This window comes from Andrographis paniculata, unplaced genomic scaffold (genome assembly GCF_009805555.1).
Source record: "Andrographis paniculata isolate CXL003 unplaced genomic scaffold, ASM980555v1 Contig32END, whole genome shotgun sequence".
NCBI lineage: Eukaryota > Viridiplantae > Streptophyta > Magnoliopsida > Lamiales > Acanthaceae > Andrographis > Andrographis paniculata.
Window position 1 is genome coordinate 6,254,386 of NW_026137565.1, and position 23,986 is coordinate 6,278,371.

The following is a 23,986-nucleotide window of genomic DNA, read 5'->3' on the forward strand; positions in this document are numbered from 1 at the left end:
TTTATATTACATCGTACAATTATTCAAATTCAAAATTTTTATTATTCAAACTCCAACTTAAAATCCAAACCTTCAAACAAACACACCATAATAAAAAATATTAAATATTAAGTGATATAATATTTTTACGAGGAAAAAATAGATTTTTGTGAATTTTTAAAAAAATAATACTGAATAGTGTAGAATATTTTTAAAATATTTATATATGCAGATTATTGTAAACCGTTACAAAAAAAACTACTATTTAATTTTTTTTAAAAAATTAATATATAAGGAGTATTTGATAATTAGTTAATTGTTATATGAGTCAATTGGTTTGAATAGATGATTCTATCAGTTGTTTGTATAAAAATATTTAGTAAAACATTTGCTTAATATTAATCGTTACACAAAATAACAATGAAAAACAAACTTTTTATTTTTATTTATTTTTATTTGAATTTTGGTTTATATAGTATTTTATATAATATTATATAAGTAATTTTTTTTATATACAATTCTAAATATATATATTATTATCTTAGAAAAAGTTAACATTCAATTTAAAATATTATTATTTCATATATTACGACACTATTTTTTGTATTTTTTAAAAAGAAATTGTACAGATTAAATATTATTGATTTGGGTTTGAAATACAAATATAATATACAAATTTTATTTTTAAAATTTTTAGGTTTTTGGTTTAATATTAATTAATTTATTATTTTACTATATTTATAATTAGAAACAATTATATATTTATCTTATTTATTTTTAATATAAAAATTCATGTGATAAATACATTTATATATTAAAGTATTTATATATTTGCATAAATATTAATAAAATTGTGTATTTACAAATAAAATAAATTTTATAAAATTAAAATTATACCTTAAAAAATAGATATATTAATATGATTAAGGCAAAATAAAAAAAAAATCCTTTAATATAATATCTTATTTAAAAAATAATGCATTTTAAATAAAAATATATTAAATATTATTTTTTTTAAAAAAAAAAAAGAAAAAAATTATAACTCAAACCAGATAAACTTCAAGTCCAAGCCCAACACTAGCACAAAAGTCCAGTATTGTGTTTAGAGGCAAAACTGGAAGGTGGTGTTTTGGGTTTATACCTCTAACATCTGAGCTTCACACTAGCAGGCCATTCGTGGACCATTTTTATTAGTTTCAAATTATAGGAGACGAATCATTTAAAATTAGTGAATTTAGAGGCATCAACCATGATTTCATGGTGAGAAGTTCACCCCGTTACATTTATTTTAATCCAATTTTCATGTAATTAATCCATAGGTAAATCAACATAACAAGTCTAATCAATCAAAATTATTTATATTGGAATATATTGATTTTCTCTTACCAGTTACCACCATTAATCTAAAAAAGTTAAAATTTCAGCTATCAAATAAATTATTAATTAATTAACCTATATAATAACCATTTGACTTGAATTCTAATTATATATATATATTCCATTTTATTTTAAGACGCAGAGTTTATTACTTGACGTTTTTTTAATAAGAGAAAAATAAAGTTAAAAAATTATGATGGTTGCAAAAAAATTTATAATATTTTAACATAAAATTGTGATAAATACATAATAATAATAATAATAATAATTAAATACTCTCGTCGTTAAATCTAACCCGAGTTTTTTATTACTTGAGTGGGTAATTAAAGGAATATACGCAGTATTATTTGTAAAGTTATATTACCGTCAAAATAATAAAAGGAATCTAAAAGTTACGACAGTAACATTTCACTACAAAAACCAGCACAAGAGAATTACTTCTCATAACTCGCAAGATCAACGGCGTAAATTATTAGAACTAACAATTAAATTTCAAATACGACGTCGTATCAGCGAGCTGCTTCAAACGACAAAATCTTATAGGCCACCGTTCCCAATGGCTGGGCCCAAACAACAGCTTTATATTTGTTAGTAATTTTGCCGTCGGCGGCGGAGATCACCAGACGGTATTTGATTCCGCGGACGACTTGGCTCTCCCCGCTCACGACGGATACGAACGTCAAATTAGTGCTAGCCTGCTTGTTGTGCTCAGATATTGCAAATGCCCCGACCCGTACCACAACTGGATCCTTCGGGTCAGTGATCGGAGTCCAGCCTCCGGCAACGGCGGCGGCTTCGTACGGAAGCGCAACCACCAGAACGGAGAGAAAGACGGCAAGGATGGGGAGATATTTGCACGCCATCGATTTTTCTTCTTCTCTGCGGAATGAATAACGACCGTCGCGGTGGGTCCGTTAAATAGGGCACGGGAAGGAAAACTCACGGCCTTTTTTGCCGCCGTTACTGTGAGGTAACGGAAAGTAATTTCTGGATTTTGTCATTATTATGGTGATTTATTTGTTGGATTATGTTTTGTATGTGATTATTTATATTACAAAATTGCAATAATTTTGGATTGAGAAATTGTCAAGGGATTAGGATATTGTTAAAATTTGCATTTTCTATGCTTGAGATATTATGAAGTTGTATTAGAAAAATTAAATTCAAATTAGTTTTTAAATATAAATAAGTTTATTTCAGTGATACTCCCTCAGTTTTATAAAAGATGAATGAGAGTTAAGAACATGAATTAATAAAAAAATAGTATTTAATTGAAAGTAAGAATAAAGTAGAATAAAAAAAAAATTATTTTTTAAGTGTTTTAAAAAGTATATTAGAGTAATAATTAGGAGTATTTGTAAAAAAATATGAATAATTTGTTGTAAAGTGGGGACTACTCTTACTAAATAAATAAACAAGACAATTGTTTTGAGACGGACGAAAATGAAAAAACAAAACCATTCTTTTGGGACGGATGGAGTATAACATTAACATTATCGGTTATATGTAATAATTAAAACAATATATAAACGATCATTTTTCTAAATATATTATTATCAAATAAATTATTTGTGGTATAATTATGTTTGCATTTGATATTATAGGTATATTTTTTAAATATTTTAAATTAAAATCAACACTATTTATATGATACAATTCTCAATTAAAATATATCATTTATATAAAAAAATAAATTAATATTCAATTTTAAATTTAATTTCAAATCACAATCAAACAAACTATACAGGGTGTGTTAAAATCGTATAGAGAATATAAAATTAGGAAATGTGTGTAGTATATTAATATTTTTGGGAAAGCGTAGCAGAAAAAAAAAAGTTAGAAAGAACAAAGCCATAATATTTGCTTCCACCGTCCTCTGATTAAGTATTCATTTACTTTTTACGCGTTGATATTTGAATATTAATTATTATATCAAAACGTATTACAAAAAAAAATAACAAAAAATACTTGTATTATAATACTAATATAATGACATTTAAAAAAATATATATACAAATATAAAAATATTTTTAATATTAAGTATAATAATATAAATAGTAAATTGATATCTTATTATGGGATCGAGAGAATATATAAAATTTTATTAAACAATCATTTGTCATGTATTTTGTATATCACTTACAAGTTTGCAATCCATATATATTTATAAATTTGTCATAATTAGCATAAATTTTTCGTATATATATATAGATGATATTCTATTCATTGTTAAAATATTTGTCGCAAATGATACAGTCTCAAAGAACCCACTTATACACCCAACAAATGCCGAAGTAAAAATCCTTTGTGAAGAGGACGAGATCCTCAGCCTCTCTACCTTTCACATTCCTTCACGCTTTTCATACAAAGTGATATATATTATATACTATCACATATATACACACAATGTGTATTAGAGGGGGCCGGGGAACTGGGCATGAGGTGGGAGTAGTGATCCCTTGCCTTCAGACGTACTCAATGAAGATCCGATCGACTAAACATGAAAGGATGTATGTATTTTTATTATTATTATTTTTTATATTAGTTTTTTAATTTTGGGATCTAAATAATTTCATTTGCAATAATAAATTCCTATATATCTTGAAAACTTATTTGTAATTGGGCTTCCGATTGTTTCCTATGTGATTCTGCAATCGACTTGTCATCCATAGTAGTTATTTTTAGCTGCCCTTAAGATTGTACCGCAATTGTCATGGATTGATCTATTTAGGTATAACGTTTTTAATTTGGGGATCATATATTATTTTGCTGTTAAGTTGGTTAAGTGTACCGTCGTAGTTGGGTATATTTTAACGTATTATTGACGGTTGTGTGACTACTTTCAGTATGTTTATGATTTTGGATTTATTAAGGTAAAATTATGCTTGTCAGGTGGTTGAGTCCATAACAAATACTATAAGGATTTGTACCTTATTTTATACTGTGGACACTTTTTGTAATAAAATATATTTCATAGTGACATCGATTTTATATTATACACTCTGTTATGGACATATTTCGTAATAAAAAATTGTTTGGCACAAGGTCTTTTCATACCGTTTTTTAGTTATTATTATTACGAATATATTTCTTAACAAAAATATGATCATCTTTTGTTTGGTACGGAAAAATGTAACAAATAAAATTAACATGTATATATTAAGGGTGCTGACAGTCACTTATTTATTATGGATCTTGCCATTGCAAATACTTTTTGTACCATAGACTTTTATAATGATCAAAATTCATAACAAAGCTGCCACAAAATGTTATTTTGCATTAAAAAAAAAAAAAGAGTAAACTTTGTTAAGGATATTTAACTACTACAAAAACCTACAGACTTTTTGAATGTTCTTTATTCTTCTTTAATTTCAGTTTTGCCTTTTTGCTTTTAATTCATTTATTATTGAGAATTCTAAAACATAACAATAGTTGTTAAGAGAATAAACCCTTTTGAGAATTTTAGAATTTATAACCAATTGAATGCTTGATATAAAATTGTATATTTTATATGATAATAGCCTTCATATTTCGTGTTGGTTTATAATAGTTTAAGTAACTATTTTTACAACAATTTTTTTTTTTTTTTTTTTGAGAATAATCATCTGTTATCAAAATTGTTGCATCTTGGATGATGTGATTAGTCGACGTTGATTTGATAAATTTAATTTGTCCACAACATGAACATGTAAATTTTTTTTTAATATATAAAAAAAAGGTAATATTTTTTTAAAGAGTTATACAAAAAAGTAACAAAAATTCACAACAGTAAAATCATTCCATGCCGTGGCGGATCGTAGATTTTTTAATTTGATGGGTTGAAAAATTAATAATTAAAATAAATAAATACAATAACAAAAATTTGCATTAAAAATATTCAAAATTTTAAATTAAAAATCACTAATATATCAAAATAACTACAAGTGTTCACGACGAAATCTATCTTATATTTTGGTATTGATTGACAATAGCATCTATACTAACTTTCTTAAACACATATTTTTCTAAAATAGTAACGAAACAATCATTCAATAATTAATTTTTCATGCTATTCCGTAATTTTCTCTTGATGATAGTTATTGTTAAAAATGATCTTTCCACTATTGCATTTGAAACAGGAAGAAGTTCATAGAAGATGTTCTATTTTTCTTTGTCTCAACAAATTTTATAGAAAGGTGTTTTGTTTGAAGGATTTTGGTGGATTTTTACTATCCCAATTTTTTTCCCAAAAAACATCAGATCAAACACCTATTTTTTATTTTTTTATATTATACTAAAAATCAATTTTATGTTTAAAACATCACATCAATCTCTATTTATATCACATCGTACAACTATTCAAATTCAAAATTTTTAAATCCCAACTCAAAATCCAAACCCCCAAACAAGCACACTTAAATTCTTCAAATTCCAAAATATCATCAATAATGAAATTATCCAATAATAATTCAAAAATTATTAATTTTGCTTGTAAAAATTCAGTAGGATATAATTTTTCAAATAGTTACAATCTCTCTCTATTGAAAAAAAAAAAAAAAAAAAAGGAAGATTGGCTGCAATCTGACGGTACCACCCACCCTACCACCTATAGGCGACCCTCTGTCAAAACATCAATAACTCTTTTGGTGGATCTTATCAAATACTACAACTGTCACTTATTCATGAAATAAATATAGCACTAATATTTAAAAATATATTTATAATTTTAGTGATAATTAGTATTATATATTTATTTTTTTAGTAGGTCAATTGACCCACCTTGCCTAACGTTACATCGGTCTCTGATTCCAATGGCATAAATTATATTATTCCACAACTCACCTATATATATATATATATATATAATACTTCCTCCGTCCACAAGAAAAGTATACAATTACTTTTGGCGCGGTGTTTAAGAAATAATAGTATTTTAATTATAGTAGGTAGTTAAAAGTAGTGTAATGACATTTTTGCCTTTGCTTTTTTGGTGTAAAAGTAATTATGTGATGTAAAGTAGGGGTATTTGTGGAAAAAAATAAGGTATTTAATGAAATGTTTACTTTGTAATTGGACGTTCCAAAATAGAAAGATATATACTTTCTAACTGGATGTAGGGAGTATAATATATCATGCTAATTCAAAGGACACATACGTGTAGGGGACAGTCAGGTTCCTCGATGACAGGTACTCCACAACAATATTCCACATTTGAAAAAGATCTTTTGGAGAATTGTAGGTTACGGCTACCATACGGAACGTGGTCGTTCCGTTCATGTCTTGCTTTTCCCAGTCTCGAGGCTTGGGAACGAAAAATGATCTATAGCCAACCAGTTATGCACAATCACCGCAAACTCTCCGGCCTTCTTCACCACCGGTTCCTGGAGGTTACCGATCGGAGTCCAACCGCCGGCGGCTGAGTACGGAAGCGCAACCACCAGCAACGCGGCTAGGGCTAGGAGAGGGAGAGATTTTCGAGCCATTGATATTGAACGAATTGGTAACGGTGCGGTCTGTCCGTTAAATAGGGTTGGGGAAGGGAAATCACACCCTGATTTGGCGCCGTTAGTGTTAGATAACGGAAACTAAATTATTTGGTATCTGCCATCAAATATGGTATTTTTAGTCAATATTGGAAAATGCAATAATTTGGATTAATAATAATATTTAACTATTATCTTTAATTCAATTTTTATTTTTAAAAAAATATCACTATCTTTATTATATTTTCTTGAATGTTCTAGTATAAAATGATTTTTCATGTATATGTAAATATTGAAATCAATGCAACAACATATTAATTTATTTCAATTAGAAGTCTTTTAACACAATAATGATTACTAATTAATGTTAAAATAGTTTCACATAATTAACAATAATTTCGATAGTTTAACATGTGATAAATTAATTCACAATTTATGAATCATGTATATATTAGATGTTGAAAAATATTGAATAATATATTTTTTTATTGAAATTTCAAATGTTTCATACATAATAGAAAATACTGAAATCTATGTTAAATTTGATCAAATATCGCGTTAAAGAATATAATTGTTAAGCACAAAAAATAATAATAATAAATAATGGCAGTGGGATTCTGGACGGGTCTGGATATAAGTTAAATGACCCAGAAGTAGGGTGCAATCGGACAGATGCAAGGATCGGGAAGGAAGAAAGGTCGGGCGGAGTCTGAAAAAAAGGTGTACCCAAGTCGGGTAAACCGTAGATCGGGTGAAAGACGAAGTCGGGCAGACGCGAAGGTTTGTCAAGAGAAAGGTCGGGCAAGGAAGAGGTACGGACAGATGCGGAAGTCTGTCCAGAGGACAGTCTGTCCTTCTAAAGAGACAAGGCAAATAGAGCCGGTCGGTTGGTCCGTGGTCGGGACCACATTTGGTTGGTCCATGGTCGGACCAATTAAAGTCGGTCAAAGACGGAGGGCGGCTGATGCGGAGGTCGGCCCAAATGATGTCGGGCGAAGAAGCAGGTCGGGCATTGAGGTCAGGACGTGATACGAAGTTCGGACCAAGTGAAGTAGCATGTGCAGGTCGGGTGAGAGAGCAGTTCTGGGGCGGTTAGAGGAAGTTGCAACTGGCGAACGGTTTTTTGAAGGTCGGACGTAGTAGAACGGTTGACACACGTGTCAATAGAAGAGAACTTTTGGGGCGGTTAACAACGGTTATGGTAACTGACCAGACGACGGTTCTGAACGTTTTCTTCAAAGAATATTTAAGGATTTGGATCATCATTTGGCAAGGCATCTTCAATCAACTTCAACAAAGCAAAGTCAGATTTGGGGATCACCACTTTAAATTTCAGTCTTTTATTTTCCAATTTATTTTCTGTACCATACAGTGTTTAGAGATTCCTAATCTCAGGCACTAATTAATCAAGTTTAAGGATATTTTCTATATCTTTGAATTTTACTTTATTTTTGTTGAAAAATTACATCAACAATAATATTACATCCATCTCAATACAATAGTCTTGTTTATTATTTTTGTCCATCCCAAAATAATAGTCTTATCTCCATACATAAAATCACTGTATAACTACCCTTACTCTTTCATTATTATTAAACAATTGTCACTGTATTTTACACTAATACACTCACAAGGGCAAAAATGTCTTTTACTTATACTTTTTACCCACTATCAATATAATATCAATATTTTTTAAATCTCGTGCCCAACACAACCAGACTATTGTTCCAAGACGGAGGGAGTATAAAATGATCTTGATACATACGTAAATGTTGAAATGAATTAAATGAAATGCTAATTTATTTTCATTAATAATAATTTAATTATTTTAATAAAAAATAAATGCTAATACATATTATCGAAATGCTAAACTGAACAAAAAAAAATAATTATTGTTCAATTATTTAATATTCAAAATATGTAATTATGTATGTTACACTTTGTTTGTCTAATATAATCAATTTATTATTATAATTATTTTATTTTTTCTATTATTTTTAATTAACTATTTAATAAATATTTTTCAAAATATTATCATTTTATTGTTTATATATTTTATTTTTAAATTAAAATACTATTATTTTTTAATCATTCTACTATTATAATGAAGGAATATAATATGCATCTGAAAATGATATATAAATATGAACTATCAATATTAATATTATAATAATAATAATTATTATTATTATAATTAAAAAGAAATGTTATTTAAAAAAATATTGCAATTTACATTTAGTTATACTTATATCTCATAATATATTTTTATATCTAAAGATAATATAAGTATAATTTATAGTATAATTTTTTATATTTTGGTAAATCTGTGTATAGAACTTATCAAAATTATCTTCAGCTGTTCCACATATTTTTTAGTTTCATATAATTTATCCTTTTTGGAAAAGTGGTTTTTTAATTATATTTATTTTTAAATGTTATAAGTTATAATTTTTTAATTTAATTTAAATTAATTAATTTATTTATAATATGCTTGAAATTTATAATATCGCTTCGAAAATTTCGAGGTCATTTAATATTATAAAATATATATTTAATATGATATCGAAAATTTCAAAATTATTTTATATAATAAAATATATGTTTCAATAATTCTAAAGTTATTTAATATAATAAAAATATATATTTAATATGGATTCAAAAAATTTGAGACTATTTTACTATTATATATATTATCACAATTTCAAGACAATTTTCTGAGGCCGAAATTATTTTTTCTAGTAGTGTAACTACTAGCGTGTAAGCACAAGTTTTTTTATACTTCCTTTGTCTGAAAACAATAGAGACATTTAGGATCAAAACGAGAATTAAGTATTATATTAATAGTGAGTATAAAAATATTTCTAAAAAACCAAAATATCTCTAATTTATGTAATTATTCTGAAAAAGTGTTGATAATTTTGTAAAAAAATGGAAAATTTGTTACTAAAAATAAAAATGAGACTATTGTTTTGGGACGAAATAGCAAAATAAAACTATTGTTTTTGGACGGAGAGAGAGTATTAAATTATATTCTAATTTAATATTTTTTAATAAATAATATTTATAGTTATATATATATATGATATATTACTCGAATCAAATCAATTTAGAAAATAACACACACAATAAATACTCCTCACTTCTCATATTTATCTATCCATTTATTTTTTACAACATAGTTTTAAAAATATTAATATTATATTGAAATATAGTAGAAATAAAGGTAAAAAGATTAAACTATCCTTATATGGTATAAATGTAATGATATTTGTATAATATATTGTAAATTGAAAGTATATTTGTAATATTAAGTAGATATTAAGGTTGCTAAAGAAGAAAATGAATAGTTTGTTACGTGACAACCAAAATGAAAAAATGAATATATTGTTAAAGGACAAAATAACTAAAAAAAAATAAGAATAAGGAAATAGATAATTTAAATAAGAGCAAAAATTATTATTCATCTCAATCAAATCAATTTTTTTCATTTTTAATCTCATTAAAAAATAATTATCAAAATTAGTTCTACACAAAAAAATAAATTATTGTTTTTAGTACTACCGTTAAAACTTTAACGGAATGTGATGACGTAGCGGTAACAAAAGATGAGTTGTCGCCTAATTCGGATTAAACAAAAAAAAACAAAGAATTCTTCTGTTTCTATTTCTAGGAGCTCCCACCGCAACAGATCAAGACTGGTGAGGTGGAAGATCCACAAAGAATTAATTAAGCTGGATAAAGACTATGAAACCCTCGACATATAGTTCGAAGCTGTCAAGACAGAAAAGAAAGAGCTCCTTAATTGGTCAAAACAAGAATCATCATTAATCCATTGATGAGTGATGTATAATTCGAAAATAACAGTCAACTAGTTTTGATATCCAAAAAGAGGGTTTGTTCTTGGGAAGAAATCGTCCATATGTCATTCCTGATCATGGCATAAATTATAATTTCACCACTCTGCAAAAACATACATATGTGTATATATATATATATATATAGATATCTGATATCATCATCAACGGCATAGTAGTAAATTATTACAAGAGCGAATTGAATTAATCAGAAGCCCTGTTCCCACAACAAAAGCCTGTACTCGAATAGCGCCCCTGGCGCTGGGTTGTACTTAAGACGAACATTAAACTTCTTAAAAGCAGGGCCGTCGGCGACTGCGATCCCCAGATTGAATATCGTTCCTTCTTGCACGTCTTGCTTTTCCCCGTTCAACACGGCTGCGAACGTCATATTACTCAGAGTCCATTGGTTGTGCTGTTCCACCGCAAATTTTCCGGCGCCGACCACCACCGGATCCTTAAGGTCACCGATCGGAATCCATCCGTCGGCGGCTGAGTAAGGAACCGCAACCACCAGCAGCGCGGCTAGGGCTAGGAGAGGGAGAGATTTGCGCTCCATTGAAATGAAGTGGTAACGTTGCGGACGGTCCGTTAAATAGGGCACGGGGAGGATATCACAGCATGATTTGCCGCCGTTAGTGTGAGATAACGGAAAGTAATTTATGGATTCCGTCGTCAAATATGGTAATTTATTATTTGGATATGTTTTGTATTATTATTATTATTATTTGATTTTCATTATCGGAAGTTGCATAATTTGCATTGAGAGAATTGGTAAGGGATCAGTTATATATTGTTACTACGCTTACGCTTGAAATTTGTAGTTATTATTAAATAAATTCATTGACGAATATTTTTAATGTAATTGTATTTATATATATTAAACAATTGATAATCTTGCTGAATGTTTTATTATTGAATAAATAATTTATATATTAATGTGAATTAATATTCTGTGACTTATATGGAAATGAGGTGTAGTCAAGTGGCCTCATTAGACCCATACTATACAAACGGGTTGTTAGCTCTCAGATTAGATCGAAAATACACATACCGGTAACGACAAGAATATAAAGTACAAAACAATTTGTCGATTCAATTCGGTCATCAACGACCCAAATCTAAGGATTCCAACACAAGCAAAATTCATTATTGAAATCATTGAAACATAAGCTAAAAATCGTGGATACAATCGAATTATACACATCGAGAAATGAACACGCCTATTTCTTGATTTTTTCCCAACCCAAAACCTATTCACCCTATCATTCTCACTCTTAATAATAATCGATAATCACTCACTATTTTTCCATTGAAACTATCAAAATATTTACCTTACACTGCCACTCACCAATCACTAATCATTGTACCAAAGTCAGATTCTTCTCTATTGGATATTCGTTACTAGAATCATCAGCAACCAAACGGGCCTTCATAATATTTAGGCCCTAATCGTGAAGGCCCAATCTTTTGCAGAAGCCCATCTGTCATCCAAAGAAGAAAATAAGTAAATAACTAACAGCAAGGGAAACAAAAAAGGTGGCATCGGCTTAGTTGAAATGAACCTTACATTTCACCTCCAAAACCTAGTTACGCTACTTGTACGTGGGGAATGAATCGTAAAAAAATATGACATAGCTGTGAAAAGAACATTTTTTTTTAATAATTGGACATTTGATAATATACTTTGTCGAAATAATATTTTTATGAACCTTACATTTCACCCCAAAAACCTAATGTTGTTTACAAGTTTCAAAATTTTTAAAAAAAATGAAAATAATAAAAAAAAAAAGTTTCATATTTGATATTATATTTCCGGTGAAAATAATGATATATATTTATGACATTTTTTTTGAAAGAGATATCCAAAACTTTTAAAAGAAATGAACCTAAACCATACTATATTTTTTAATTTCGGTTTAATTAGTGTTTGTTAAGTATTTTAGTTTGAATCATTCTTTTTAAATGTTAAATAGAAAAAATTGTATTTATTATATAAAAATAATATTTTATCCTGAAAGTTAGATTTTTTTATATATATATAAGACACATATTATAGATTATGAATTGTGAAAAAAAAAAAAGTCCGGTAAAGTAGGAACTTAGTCTCTACATACATATGTTACAACTTTCTTATCTACCCATACTATATTATTCTAATACCAAACCCAAATCAAATTTTTTCCAAATCTATAAAAAAAAAAGCATACACATAATTTCACCACTTTGCAAATATATATATATATATATATAGAGAGAGAGAGAGAGAGAGAGAGAGATACGATATCATCATCAACGACAAAGTAGTAAATTACTACAAGAGCAAATTAAGCATTTTCCATGTGATCAGAAGCCTGGTTCCCACGACGAAAGCCTGTAGACGTACTTAACACGAACAATAAACTTCTTAAAAGCAGGGCCGTCGGCGACTGCGATCGCCAGATTGAATAGCGTTCCGTCTTCCACCTCTTGCTTTTCCCCGCTCAACACGGCTGCGAACGTCATATTAGTTCGACTCCATTGGTTGTGCTGTTGCACCGCAAATTTTCCGGCGCCCACCACCGCCGGATCCTTCAGGTCGCCGATCGAAATCCAGCCGTCGGCGGCTGCGTACGGAAGCGCAACCACCAGCAACGCGGCTAGGGCGAGGAGAAAGAGATATTTGCGCTCCATTGAATGAAGAGATAACGTTGCGGACGGTCCGTTAAATAGGGCAGGGGAAGGACATCACAGCATGATTTGCCGCCGTTTGAGATAACGGAAAGTAATTTATGGATTCCGTCATCAATTTTGGTAATTCATTATTTGGATATGTTTTGTAGTATTATTATTTGATTTTCAATATTGGAAGTTGCATAATTTGGATTGAGAGAAATGGTAAGGGACCAGTTACTATGCTTGAAATTTATAGTTATTATTAAATAAATGCATTGACAAATATTTATAATATAATTAGCGAAGCCTTTAACTTTTGACCTTTAAGTGCCTATAAGTGACAAGTATAAGTATTTTTGTAATTTTAAACCAAACTATATCTTCTGATTTCTATTATGTATTCGTTAAATATTTTAGTTTGAAATGTTTTCTAATGTCAAGGATAAAAAAATTATATTTATATATAAAAATAATATTTTAAATTGAATATTAAATTTTTTATTAAAAAAATATATATTATGAATAGTGTAAAAAACAAAACTTGTCCGGCAAACAAACCCTTTGTCTTCAATACTATTTCTTTGTACAATCCCATGATTATGAAATGCTTCAAAATCACAACAGTAAATTTATTCCATGGCATAAATTATTTCACAACTCACCAATATCGACATGATTAATACCAAAGACCCAAATTATTATATAATTAACATATATCGCGACCGTTCTCCATCACACACGTGCGGCGCACGTGCGTATCAGCGAGGTGCTTCAAACAACAGAAGCTTGTAGAAGCGCGGCGCCGCCCATCCCTGGTACAAAACAAAAGCATTCGAGTTGTTCGTACCTTTCCCGTCGCTGGCTGCGATCACGAGACGATATATCGTTCCGGCGAACTCTTGTTGATCGCCGCTCACCACCGATTCGAACGTCATATTGCTTCCACTCCACCTGTTGTTCTGCCGCACAGCAAATTTTGCGATATCTACCACCAACGCTTCCGTGACGTTGACCGGAGTCCAACAGGCCACGGCGACGGCGTACGGAAGCGCAACCACCAGAGCGGCGGCTAGGAGTAGGAGAGGGAGAGATTTTCGCGCCATTTGATTTTTACTCGATTCTGCGGAAACGTTGCGGTCGGTCCGTACGTTAAATAGGCAACGGGAGGGAGGAAAATATCACAGCCTGATTTGCTGCGGAAAGTAATTTCTGGATTTTGTTCGTCAAATATGGTAATTTATTGGGATAACGTTTTGTGTTTGAGTTTCAATACTGGAAATTGCATTTAGTTGGAAATATATCTGTTGTTGCTATGCTTGGAATGTATATAGTTATATTCACTAATATTTGAAATATAAACGAATTTAGTTAGTTAGTAATATTGTGTGTTTGGTTATGATTTTAAATCTATTTTAATAAAAATATATTAAAATTTGCTTAAAGTGAAAGGATGTGTTTATTTTTAATTTCAAATATTTGTTTTACTATTTATTTATTATGCACGGTTTGCAGTAAAAATTGTATATTATTTCATTTAGTAAAATTCCAATTTCATGCAAACCTAAACATTATTTCTCATACTAACCTAAACAGTACATAAAATTTAGAACACAAAAGAAAGCATAGTTTAGAAGCTAATTTGTAGACACAAAAACACACCACTGTTCTGGTTGTGTGTAATATCTTCAGAGTAATTTACAGGATTCATCAAACTTGCAATTTCAATTTCAATGCAAATACAAATATACAATAATATTTATTCAAAAAAAAGGAGCAGTGGTGGAAGATAATTGAAGATCCCATTTTTGTTAAAATTTTAAACTCTTGGAAAAATCCGCAACTCCTTTATCTGTTCCAAATACATAGGCCCCTGCAAATGCAATCGTAACATTAAAAGGTGTTACACATCAAAATGAACCAAAAAATAAAAGCATATATATATATATATGTATATGTATATGTATATTACCAAGTGTGGGCATCAAAATGGACAAGGCAAGAATGCCAGCAATCTTCAAAGGAGTCCCCGCGATCAACATATCATTGATCTCAATATGCCCTGTGGTGAATCCGACAATGTTCGAAGGCGTCCCGGTCGGGAGCAGGAACGCGAACTGCGCCCCGATCGAGCCGGGGATCATGAGCAGCAGCGGGTGCAATTTCATCGTGTCCGCAACTTGAATCAATAGGGGAATCAGAAGCGTCGTGGTGGAATTGTTGGAAGTGAATTCTGTTATGATGCTGCCGATGAGGCACACCGCAGGGGCGATGGCCCAATACGGCGCATCCTCGAGGAAGTCTAGCATTTTCGACAGCACATCCGCCAGGCCGCTCGTCCGGAACCCGTCGGCAATGGCGAATCCAGCGCCTAGCAGGAGGACAATGTTCCAGGGGAGCTTCTTGCACTTGTTCCAGTCCATGAGCTTCTCCCCTGGCTGCTTCTTGTTTGGGATTATGAACAGTAAAGTTGCCATCATCACCTGCAGGTCTCTAATTTTGTGTTAATCGTATCCAATTTTGAATTCTGCAAAATGTAATAATGTTTGTATTATTACGTACGCTGGCAGTTCCATCGCCAGCACGGCCATTGAACAGAGAGCCCCAACCAGGGGTGTCATCTGTCAGGTTCCTTGTCATCCATAGCACTATCAAAACCTGTAATTCAAATCAGAAATTTTAATCCCTGAATTACCAAATTCTGTTACGATTGCTATCAGTTATGGCACGAACCGAAAAAATAGCAAGAACCATCTTCTCTGCAAAAGCCATTGGACCTGTAGCCATTTTTAGAGATGGTGTCAAATAATGGAATGTGAAAGTGAAATAAAATGACTTAGTAGGTGACCTACCAAGCAAATCAAGCTCTCTTCTTAAATGAGCCTTGTCCAGATAAGCTGAGAGGGCCTGGCTGGAGCCCTTTCTACAGTAGAGCAAACAGAGAATGCCCCACAGAGCAATGAAGATGACGACGGCAAGTGGGAAGCCGAAGAAGAACCAGGTGTTGAAGCTGATGGGATTTGCATCAGGGAAGTAATTCTTCCACATCCCGACTAATATCAGGTTGACACCTGTCCCTGTGAGGGTGCTCATACCCCCAATTGCGGCGGAGTAGATGACCCCAAGCACCACTGCCTTGCAGTACTTGGAGACGAGCCATGGCTGCTCGGGTCCCGACGGCAGCCGCTGCAGTATTCCGGTCGCCACAGGCATCATCATCACCGCCGCCGCCACGTTGTGCATCCACATGCTGACGAACGCCGTCGTGGCGCAGATTCCCAGTAGGAGAAGGGGCGGGTTCAACGGCTCGCCGCAGAATAGAAGGGTTATCTGCAGGTAGGGCACAGAATTTTTAATTTGATGCACTCGTAATTATTTTTGTAAATTGCAGTTTGGAAAAATAGTACTGATTGCTCTTGACAGAGATGTCGAGGGCCCCTTCTAATTCCTATTCTATTGACTAAAGGTTGAAATGATTTTCAATCAGGAAGTCGTCTTAGAGAGATGATAAGTTCGAACAGGTGGATGAATCATGAATCGACAAGAAAAGTATAATTTAAAAAGTAACGTGTTTGCCTAAGCTTCTACAACAGGATCATCTTCATCTTCATCATTGTTGTTGTTAATGTGTTCAATCAACTGTTTAATTTGCAGATTCACGAATTCAAATAATGAAAATAAAAAATCATAGAATAAGATCAACAGTAAGGAAAAACGGTAGAAATCTCTAGAGATGATAAGTTCGAACAGGTGGATGAATCATGAATCGATAAGAAAAATATATTTCAAAAAGTAACGTGTTTGCCTAAGCTTCTACAGCAGGATCATCATCATCTTCATCGCTGTTGTTGTTAATGTGTTCAATGAACTCTCTTCAATTTGCAGATCAACAAATTCATACAATAAGATCAACTGTAAGGAACAGCGGTAAAAATTTCTAGAGGATTCAGGAATACTCACATTGAGAGCTAATCTCCTGTGTATGTTGTAATGCTCCACGGCGAGCGCGAGGATGAAGCTCCCGAGCACCAGCGAAATCACGTCGTCCATGTACGAATGCGCCACGTCATCGGCCGTCGCAATTCCGAAGAGCGGGAAGAGGAATAGAGGCGACATGGAGGTTATCGGCATAGGCACCGCCTCCGTCAGCCACCACGCGAACATCCAGGCCAGCACCCCCAGCATGTTCCGGCTGGTACCTCCGCTGCCTCCGTCGAACTTTACCGTCAGGCACACGACGGCGCAGAGCAGCGGTCCTAGCAGGATGCAGAAATTCTTCAACGTGAAAATTGAGCTCGCACAGGAACCGTAGCTCCGCGAGCTGTGCGTCGGAAGCAGCGGCGCCTTCTGGTCGTCCGCCTCAACTCCGTCGCCGCCATTCATTTCCGATCACAGAAAATTATTCTTCTCAATACTGTATCCTCACCCTTTCGGCCCAATGAAATAATTGCCCTATACAATGGAGCTTTATATATATACTCAATTACTATTATTTACAAATATATGCATCTATTGCAGTACTGCACACATTTAATTAATATCTACAATATTATTCAGTAATTCGATTCAGGTAGTTTTACGTTAGTTTCAGCGATGGTCAAAATTGAATTTTCAACTTCTAAAATTACTTGCTGTTATTTAAAATTTGACTATGAGTCAGCAGTTATTATCTTTTACACCTATAATTTAGTAATACCGTTAGTACAGTTGCCGGTCAAAATCAAAGTGTTACTAATCTTAATTCATTTTCTAGCCACGTGGCAATATGGGACCTAATTTAAACAGGAAAATCGATTAGCACAAGTGGAATGCTTTTCGTCCACAAGAACAAAATATCACACGTCAGGTTTGGTGTCAATTATTGGACTCGTAATATTATAAATAATTTTTTATTTTTTATTTAAAAAAAAAAGTATATACGTGTGGGACAACGTTTAGTCGGATGAACTTGAGCGATGACGTGTTCTTAATTATTCGTAATTAATTGGATAATTGCGTTTTTATTTTATTTTTCTGTTATTAATTGTGCTCTTGAATTAAAACATGACCACATGTGACATGTCCCAAACACTTGGTGGACATTTTTTTTGTCCAATATATTTTTATTTATTTGGTATTATTTATTTTTTTAAAAATAAAATACATAATTTTTTTTTCCCACAGAATATCAAATTAAATATTTAACTTTTGTTTTTGTAAAAAAATTTTAAAATTTCAAATGATAAAAATTATTGTACCCTTATTATGAGTGTGGCGACACGATTCTTGTACCACAGTATCTAATTTTGTTTTTAATGTTTTTTTTTTTTTTTTTTTTTGTTATGTAAGTATATGTACTAGACAAACAAATGGAAGGGTTTGGACCACAAGCTTCACGAAATATCTGGTAGATTATTTTTTATGATTAATGCAATAATTTTGATATATTGTGGCTGTGTGTGTTTTGTGGATTGTAGATTTTGATAGGTGTCCTCTCCATGTGCAAAACAGCACTGCTATGCAATGTCCATATTCTTCTCATGGGAAAACGTTATTTGTATTTAAAAATATATATATATATATATATAATCTTTAAGAAAGTATGACAATTTTTTATACGTTAATTTTAATTTAACTTTCATCAAAATTTTCTAAAATGTTTTTTTATTAAATATTATATACTATTTCTGTCTGACACTAAATGTCTCATTTATTTTTTGCATATTGATATTTGAATATTAATTTTCATATAAAACGTAGTACAAATGAAAAAAAAAATTGTAAAAATACTTTAATTAGTGTCTTATAATATTATAAGAAAGACATTTGTATATAAATCATAAAAATATAAGGATATTTTTAATGTTAAATACAATGACGTAAAAAGTACTATTTTAGAAAGAACACTATAATGTTATAAATACTAAAATTTAATTTTAATTTTTTTTTAATATATACTACTCCCTTCGTCCCATAACAAGATATCCATTTATTTTTTTAAAATAGTTTTAGAAATATTAGTATTACATTGAGATGTAATAGGAATAAAGTGGAAATGACTAAAATTACCTTATTAGTACGTGTGATATAAAAGTAATGACATTTATGTAATATATGTAAGTTGTAAGGGCATTTGTAATGTTAGGTAAATAGTACGGTTACTAAAAAAAAAAAATGGATACTTTGTTATGGGACGGATTAAAATAAAAAAATGAGACGGAGGAAATATTATACTTTTTTTGTGAAAACATATTTGTTATGTATAAAATTTAGAATTGGGTTAAAAAGCCCAAGAGAAAAAGAAAAAATGGGCCTAGCAATCTAGTTGATCAGACTGGCCGAGGGGCATCATGGGAAACTCCGGTAAAATAGATATATTTCTAAGGAAATAGCGGGTCGGAAGGTCCACAGGTCGGGAAGTCCGCAGGTCGGAAGGTCCTCAGGTCGGAGGTTCGCAGGTCTGAAAGTCCTCAGGTCGGGAGGTCCGCAGGTCGGAAGGTCCTCAAGTCGAAAGATCCGCAGGTCGGATAGTCCGCAAATTAGATGGTCTATAGGTCGGGAGGTTTGCGGCTGGATTAAACAAGTCGGGTGGTTTGCAAGTCGGGAGGTTGGTAGTAGGACCAATAAGGCGGAAGAGTTGCGTTCGGGCCAAAAGGGCGGAAGATCTGCGGTCGATCCAAAGGGGCGGATACTTTTGAGAGTAAGTAAGAATGATACTTTGGTCCGTTGAGGGCACGTGTCAACAGGAGAAGGGTTAGTAGACGGTTGAAAAAAGAGACGTTGTAATCGTTCGGGCGACGGTTTCCAGTACTGTTTCTCAGGGGATATTTAAGGATTTGGATTTTTCTAAAGAAATTATCTTCAATCAACTTTAACAAAAGCAAAGTCAGATTCGGGGATCACCACTTTAAATTTTCAGTATTTTAATTTTTTAGTTAATTATCTTATGTACCGTATAGAGATTCCTAATCTCAAACGCTAGTTAATCAAGTTTAAAGATATTTTCCATATTTTTTAATTTTACTTTTTATTTGTTGAAAAAATACATCAACAATATTATTTTATTATAAAATATTATGTCAAACTACAATTTAAAACACACATACAAGTCACACGTACAAATAGAAACACCATGGTTTGTTTGGTTTTGAGTCGAACTAAAATCAATAATTATGTTTGCATAATTTTTAATAAAAATATATTATTGTTATTACTCCCTCCGTCTCATGAGTAAATATTTATTTGTTTTTTTGCATATAATTTTAAAAATATTAGTATTATGTTGGGATATAGTAGGAATAAAGTAGAAATAACTAAAATAACATTATTAGTACGTGTGATATAAAAGTAATGACATTTTTGTGTAATATATTGTAAGTTGTAAGGGTATTTGTAATGTTAGGTAGATAGTAAAGTTACTAAAAAAAAATTGATACTTTGTTATAGGACGGGTTAAATGAAAAAATAGATACTTTATTATGAGACGGATGGGGTATTATTATTACAGAAAATCAAATTAAAATATGATATAAATCATAACCAAACAAACTTGTACACTCCAATCACAGATATAATAATAAGAAGAAGATCATGCAAAAACTATTATTATAATATTTTCTCAATTTATGTTAATTTTATTTGTACTTTATATTGTGTGTTTCGTTAGTCTAAAATTTTCAATTTTTTATTATTTGAATTCTAAATTTCTAAAAATATATTTTTTTTTTCTTACAAATATTTTATTAAATATTATTTTAATATTAAACTTAAATTGAAAAAAACACACAAAGTGGAGTGAGGTGATGTAATTGAAAGAAAACTTTAAAGAATACCAATGTACTTCAATAAAGTGACTAATGTGTTAGGGTTCAAATGTAATCAATTTAACAAGTATATAAAGTGAGGATATGTGTATCTATCTATCTATATATATATATTTTAATATAATTTACCAATAAATATTTTAAGAAAAATGATATTAAAATATTTATTTTATTTTGTAAAATATTACATTAAATATAAAAAGAAAAAATTGTTTTAAAAAAAAAACCAATACAAAACAAAAAATAAAAAATAAAAAACCTCAGCATCTATTTTATGCAAAAGCCCAAATTTTAATCTCATATCCAAAATGGAGGTTGGATTTTTGGCCTTATCCACATGAAGTGGTATTGAATCGATATAACCATAAAACAAAGGCAAGATATTTTTTAAAATTTACCGTGTAATGTTTTACTAGACATAGAGATGGTCGGGTGATGTAAAGATGGATTTCACATATGGTTCATCTGGTATGAACTTCTTAAATTTGATCGGAGTTACTCAAAACACATACGAAAAATAATGACTGTGAGATTTAAAAAAATAATAAATGAATATTTAATACGATACTCTCTACATTGTTTAAAAATATGCTCAATTTTTTAAAATAATGGATAAAATATAAAATAAGTATAATTTTATATGTAACATAAAATATAAATATATTAATTTTACAATTTGTTTGTTGTGTGTTTGTTTAATATGTTCATTAGAATATAAGTATTTGATTTATAAATATAAATATATATTAAATTACAAATATACCATTTTAAACGTAATAATATGTTAATTTACAATTTATTTGTTGTTTGACAAAATGTACTTATTATAGTGTAAATTTTTGCTCCGTGTAATATAATTAATATGTGAACAAAGAAAAAAAAAGTGATAAATACTTAACTTCGGTGCAAATTTAAATATCTAAAAGTTAAATAAATAAATAAACAATATCTACTAAATTGATTAGCAAATCTCCATAATATAAAAAATAATAAAAATATATATTAAGAAAATATTAGAGAAAAAATTATTTTTAGTTTCAATATAACTAAAATTTATCAATTTTTGTTCAAATATAAAAATCTTATCATTTTTTGTCCCAATATAAAATTTTTATCAATTTTAGTCTCAATATAAGAAAAACTCATCATTTTTTGTTCCAATATAATCAGACCTTATCTTTTTTTGTCCCACCGTCAACAAACCGACGAAAAATGCTGATGTGAAAAGAAATCACACCTTATATTTATATTTGAAGAAATTGCACAATCCTGCGAGTCCACGTCAGCATTTTCCGTCGGTTTGTTGACAGTGTGACAAAAAAAAATAAAGTTTGATTATATTGAGACAAAAAATGATGAGTTTTGATTATATTGGAACTAAAATTGATAAAAATTTTATATTGTGACAAAAAATAATGAGTTTTGGTTATATTGGGACAAAAAATTATAAGTTTTGATTATATTAGAACCAAAATTGATAAAAATTTTATATTGGGACCAAAATTGATAAATTTTTGTTATATTGAAACCAAAAATAATTTTTTTCCAAAATATTATTCAAATACTAACACATATAACTATCAAAATAGGTAAAAAATATTAGTCCATTATAGAATAATTTATAAAATGCAAATTTACTTGATTAACATTATTAAACAATAATTCTACCATCTAACGTGACTTCGGACAACGTACAACAAATCAGCACCATGCTAGTGCATTCAGCGGTAGCAGCAGCATAATTGACCAACGTTTCTCTCAGGCGGCAAAATTTAAATAAAATAAATTTATTTTTACAATAAAAAATAATGTAAGACAGATAAAGTAGGGTGGTCTCTCCATGATATTAAAAAAGTTTTTATTTTTTATTGTTTTATTTATAAATATAATAAAATGAGATTTTGGAAGTAGAAAATAAAAATAAAATAACAAATTAAAAACTATACGACTAAATGATAAATTCAATAAAAATAAGTTTTAATAAAATTGACAACTTGAATAGTGGATATGATCGTCGATAAGTATTTAATTTTATTGGTTTTTAAATAAATTAGTTATAGTTACCGACACGCGCCTAATAACCAAATCTTCCTTAATTTTTTGACGGTCTAGGTACGCCCGTCAACTGCTTCCCTAGTTAGACTAGAACCCTAGCGACGCCACAAATAATTTACTAGTTTAACCGTCTTACGAACTAGAATAGCCTAATTCGATTTAACAATTAAAACGCAATTACGGACGCCCAATTTAGTTTAACAATTAATCCTTAATCCAATTGAAATATCTTGCCACAATACCCAACTAAATAAAAGATTATAACTCAAATAAATTAGAAACCAAAGAAATATAAAATGTTTCAAATCCATACAAAGTTGTTTTCCACTCCTATATTAGAAAAGTAAATTACCGAGGAAGAACAAAGGAAAAGGAAGCAAAAAAAACATCGCATAAAAATGATCTTGGTAGGTAGGAATCGAAATTTTTTTGGAAGAATTTTTCGCGGTTTCTCTCTGGACTCTTTCTTCCTCTTCTTTCTTTTTTTTTTTTATATTTGCCATAATTTTGTAACAATTGTACGTTGGACCTTTTTTTTTTTTTCTCACTAATTACATCAATTTTATTATTTTTCTCATACAAATTATAAATAAATAATATACGCCCAAATAAGATAAAATTTAATCAAAATTAATCAAATATCGCAAATAATATAAATATTTAACGCATGCGACATGCGATTTATGGCTATAGTAACCACATTTTTTTTTTACTTAATAAATAATAACTAATTTATTACCATTTTTTATATTTATCTTATTATTTTATTATTAACTATTTAATAAATTTTTTATAATATTTTATT

The 23,986-nt window shown here is 30.1% G+C and overlaps 3 protein-coding genes across 3 annotated transcripts; all 3 read right to left on the reverse strand.

Moving 5' to 3' along the window:
- Positions 1–10,880: 10,880 nt before the first annotated feature.
- LOC127247403 (cysteine proteinase inhibitor 5-like) lies at positions 10,881–11,231 on the reverse strand. The gene has a single exon (XM_051269232.1). It carries the CDS (start codon positions 11,229–11,231, stop codon positions 10,881–10,883), a length of 351 nt encoding a protein of 116 aa, XP_051125189.1.
- A 2,695-nt stretch (positions 11,232–13,926) lies between these two features.
- On the reverse strand, positions 13,927–14,731 carry LOC127247907 (cysteine proteinase inhibitor 5-like). The gene has a single exon (XM_051269992.1). The coding sequence runs from the start codon at positions 14,428–14,430 to the stop codon at positions 14,086–14,088; it is 345 nt and encodes a 114-aa protein (XP_051125949.1). The 5' UTR covers positions 14,431–14,731; the 3' UTR covers positions 13,927–14,085.
- Positions 14,732–14,950: 219 nt separating this feature from the next.
- LOC127247982 (tonoplast dicarboxylate transporter) lies at positions 14,951–17,785 on the reverse strand. Its single transcript, XM_051270101.1, has 6 exons — positions 17,285–17,785; positions 16,177–16,654; positions 16,058–16,101; positions 15,887–15,982; positions 15,297–15,807; positions 14,951–15,197 (listed from the first exon to the last, which is right to left on the reverse strand). Exons 1-6 carry the CDS (start codon positions 17,705–17,707, stop codon positions 15,136–15,138), a joined length of 1,614 nt encoding a protein of 537 aa, XP_051126058.1. The 5' UTR covers positions 17,708–17,785; the 3' UTR covers positions 14,951–15,135.
- Positions 17,786–23,986: the final 6,201 nt, after the last annotated feature.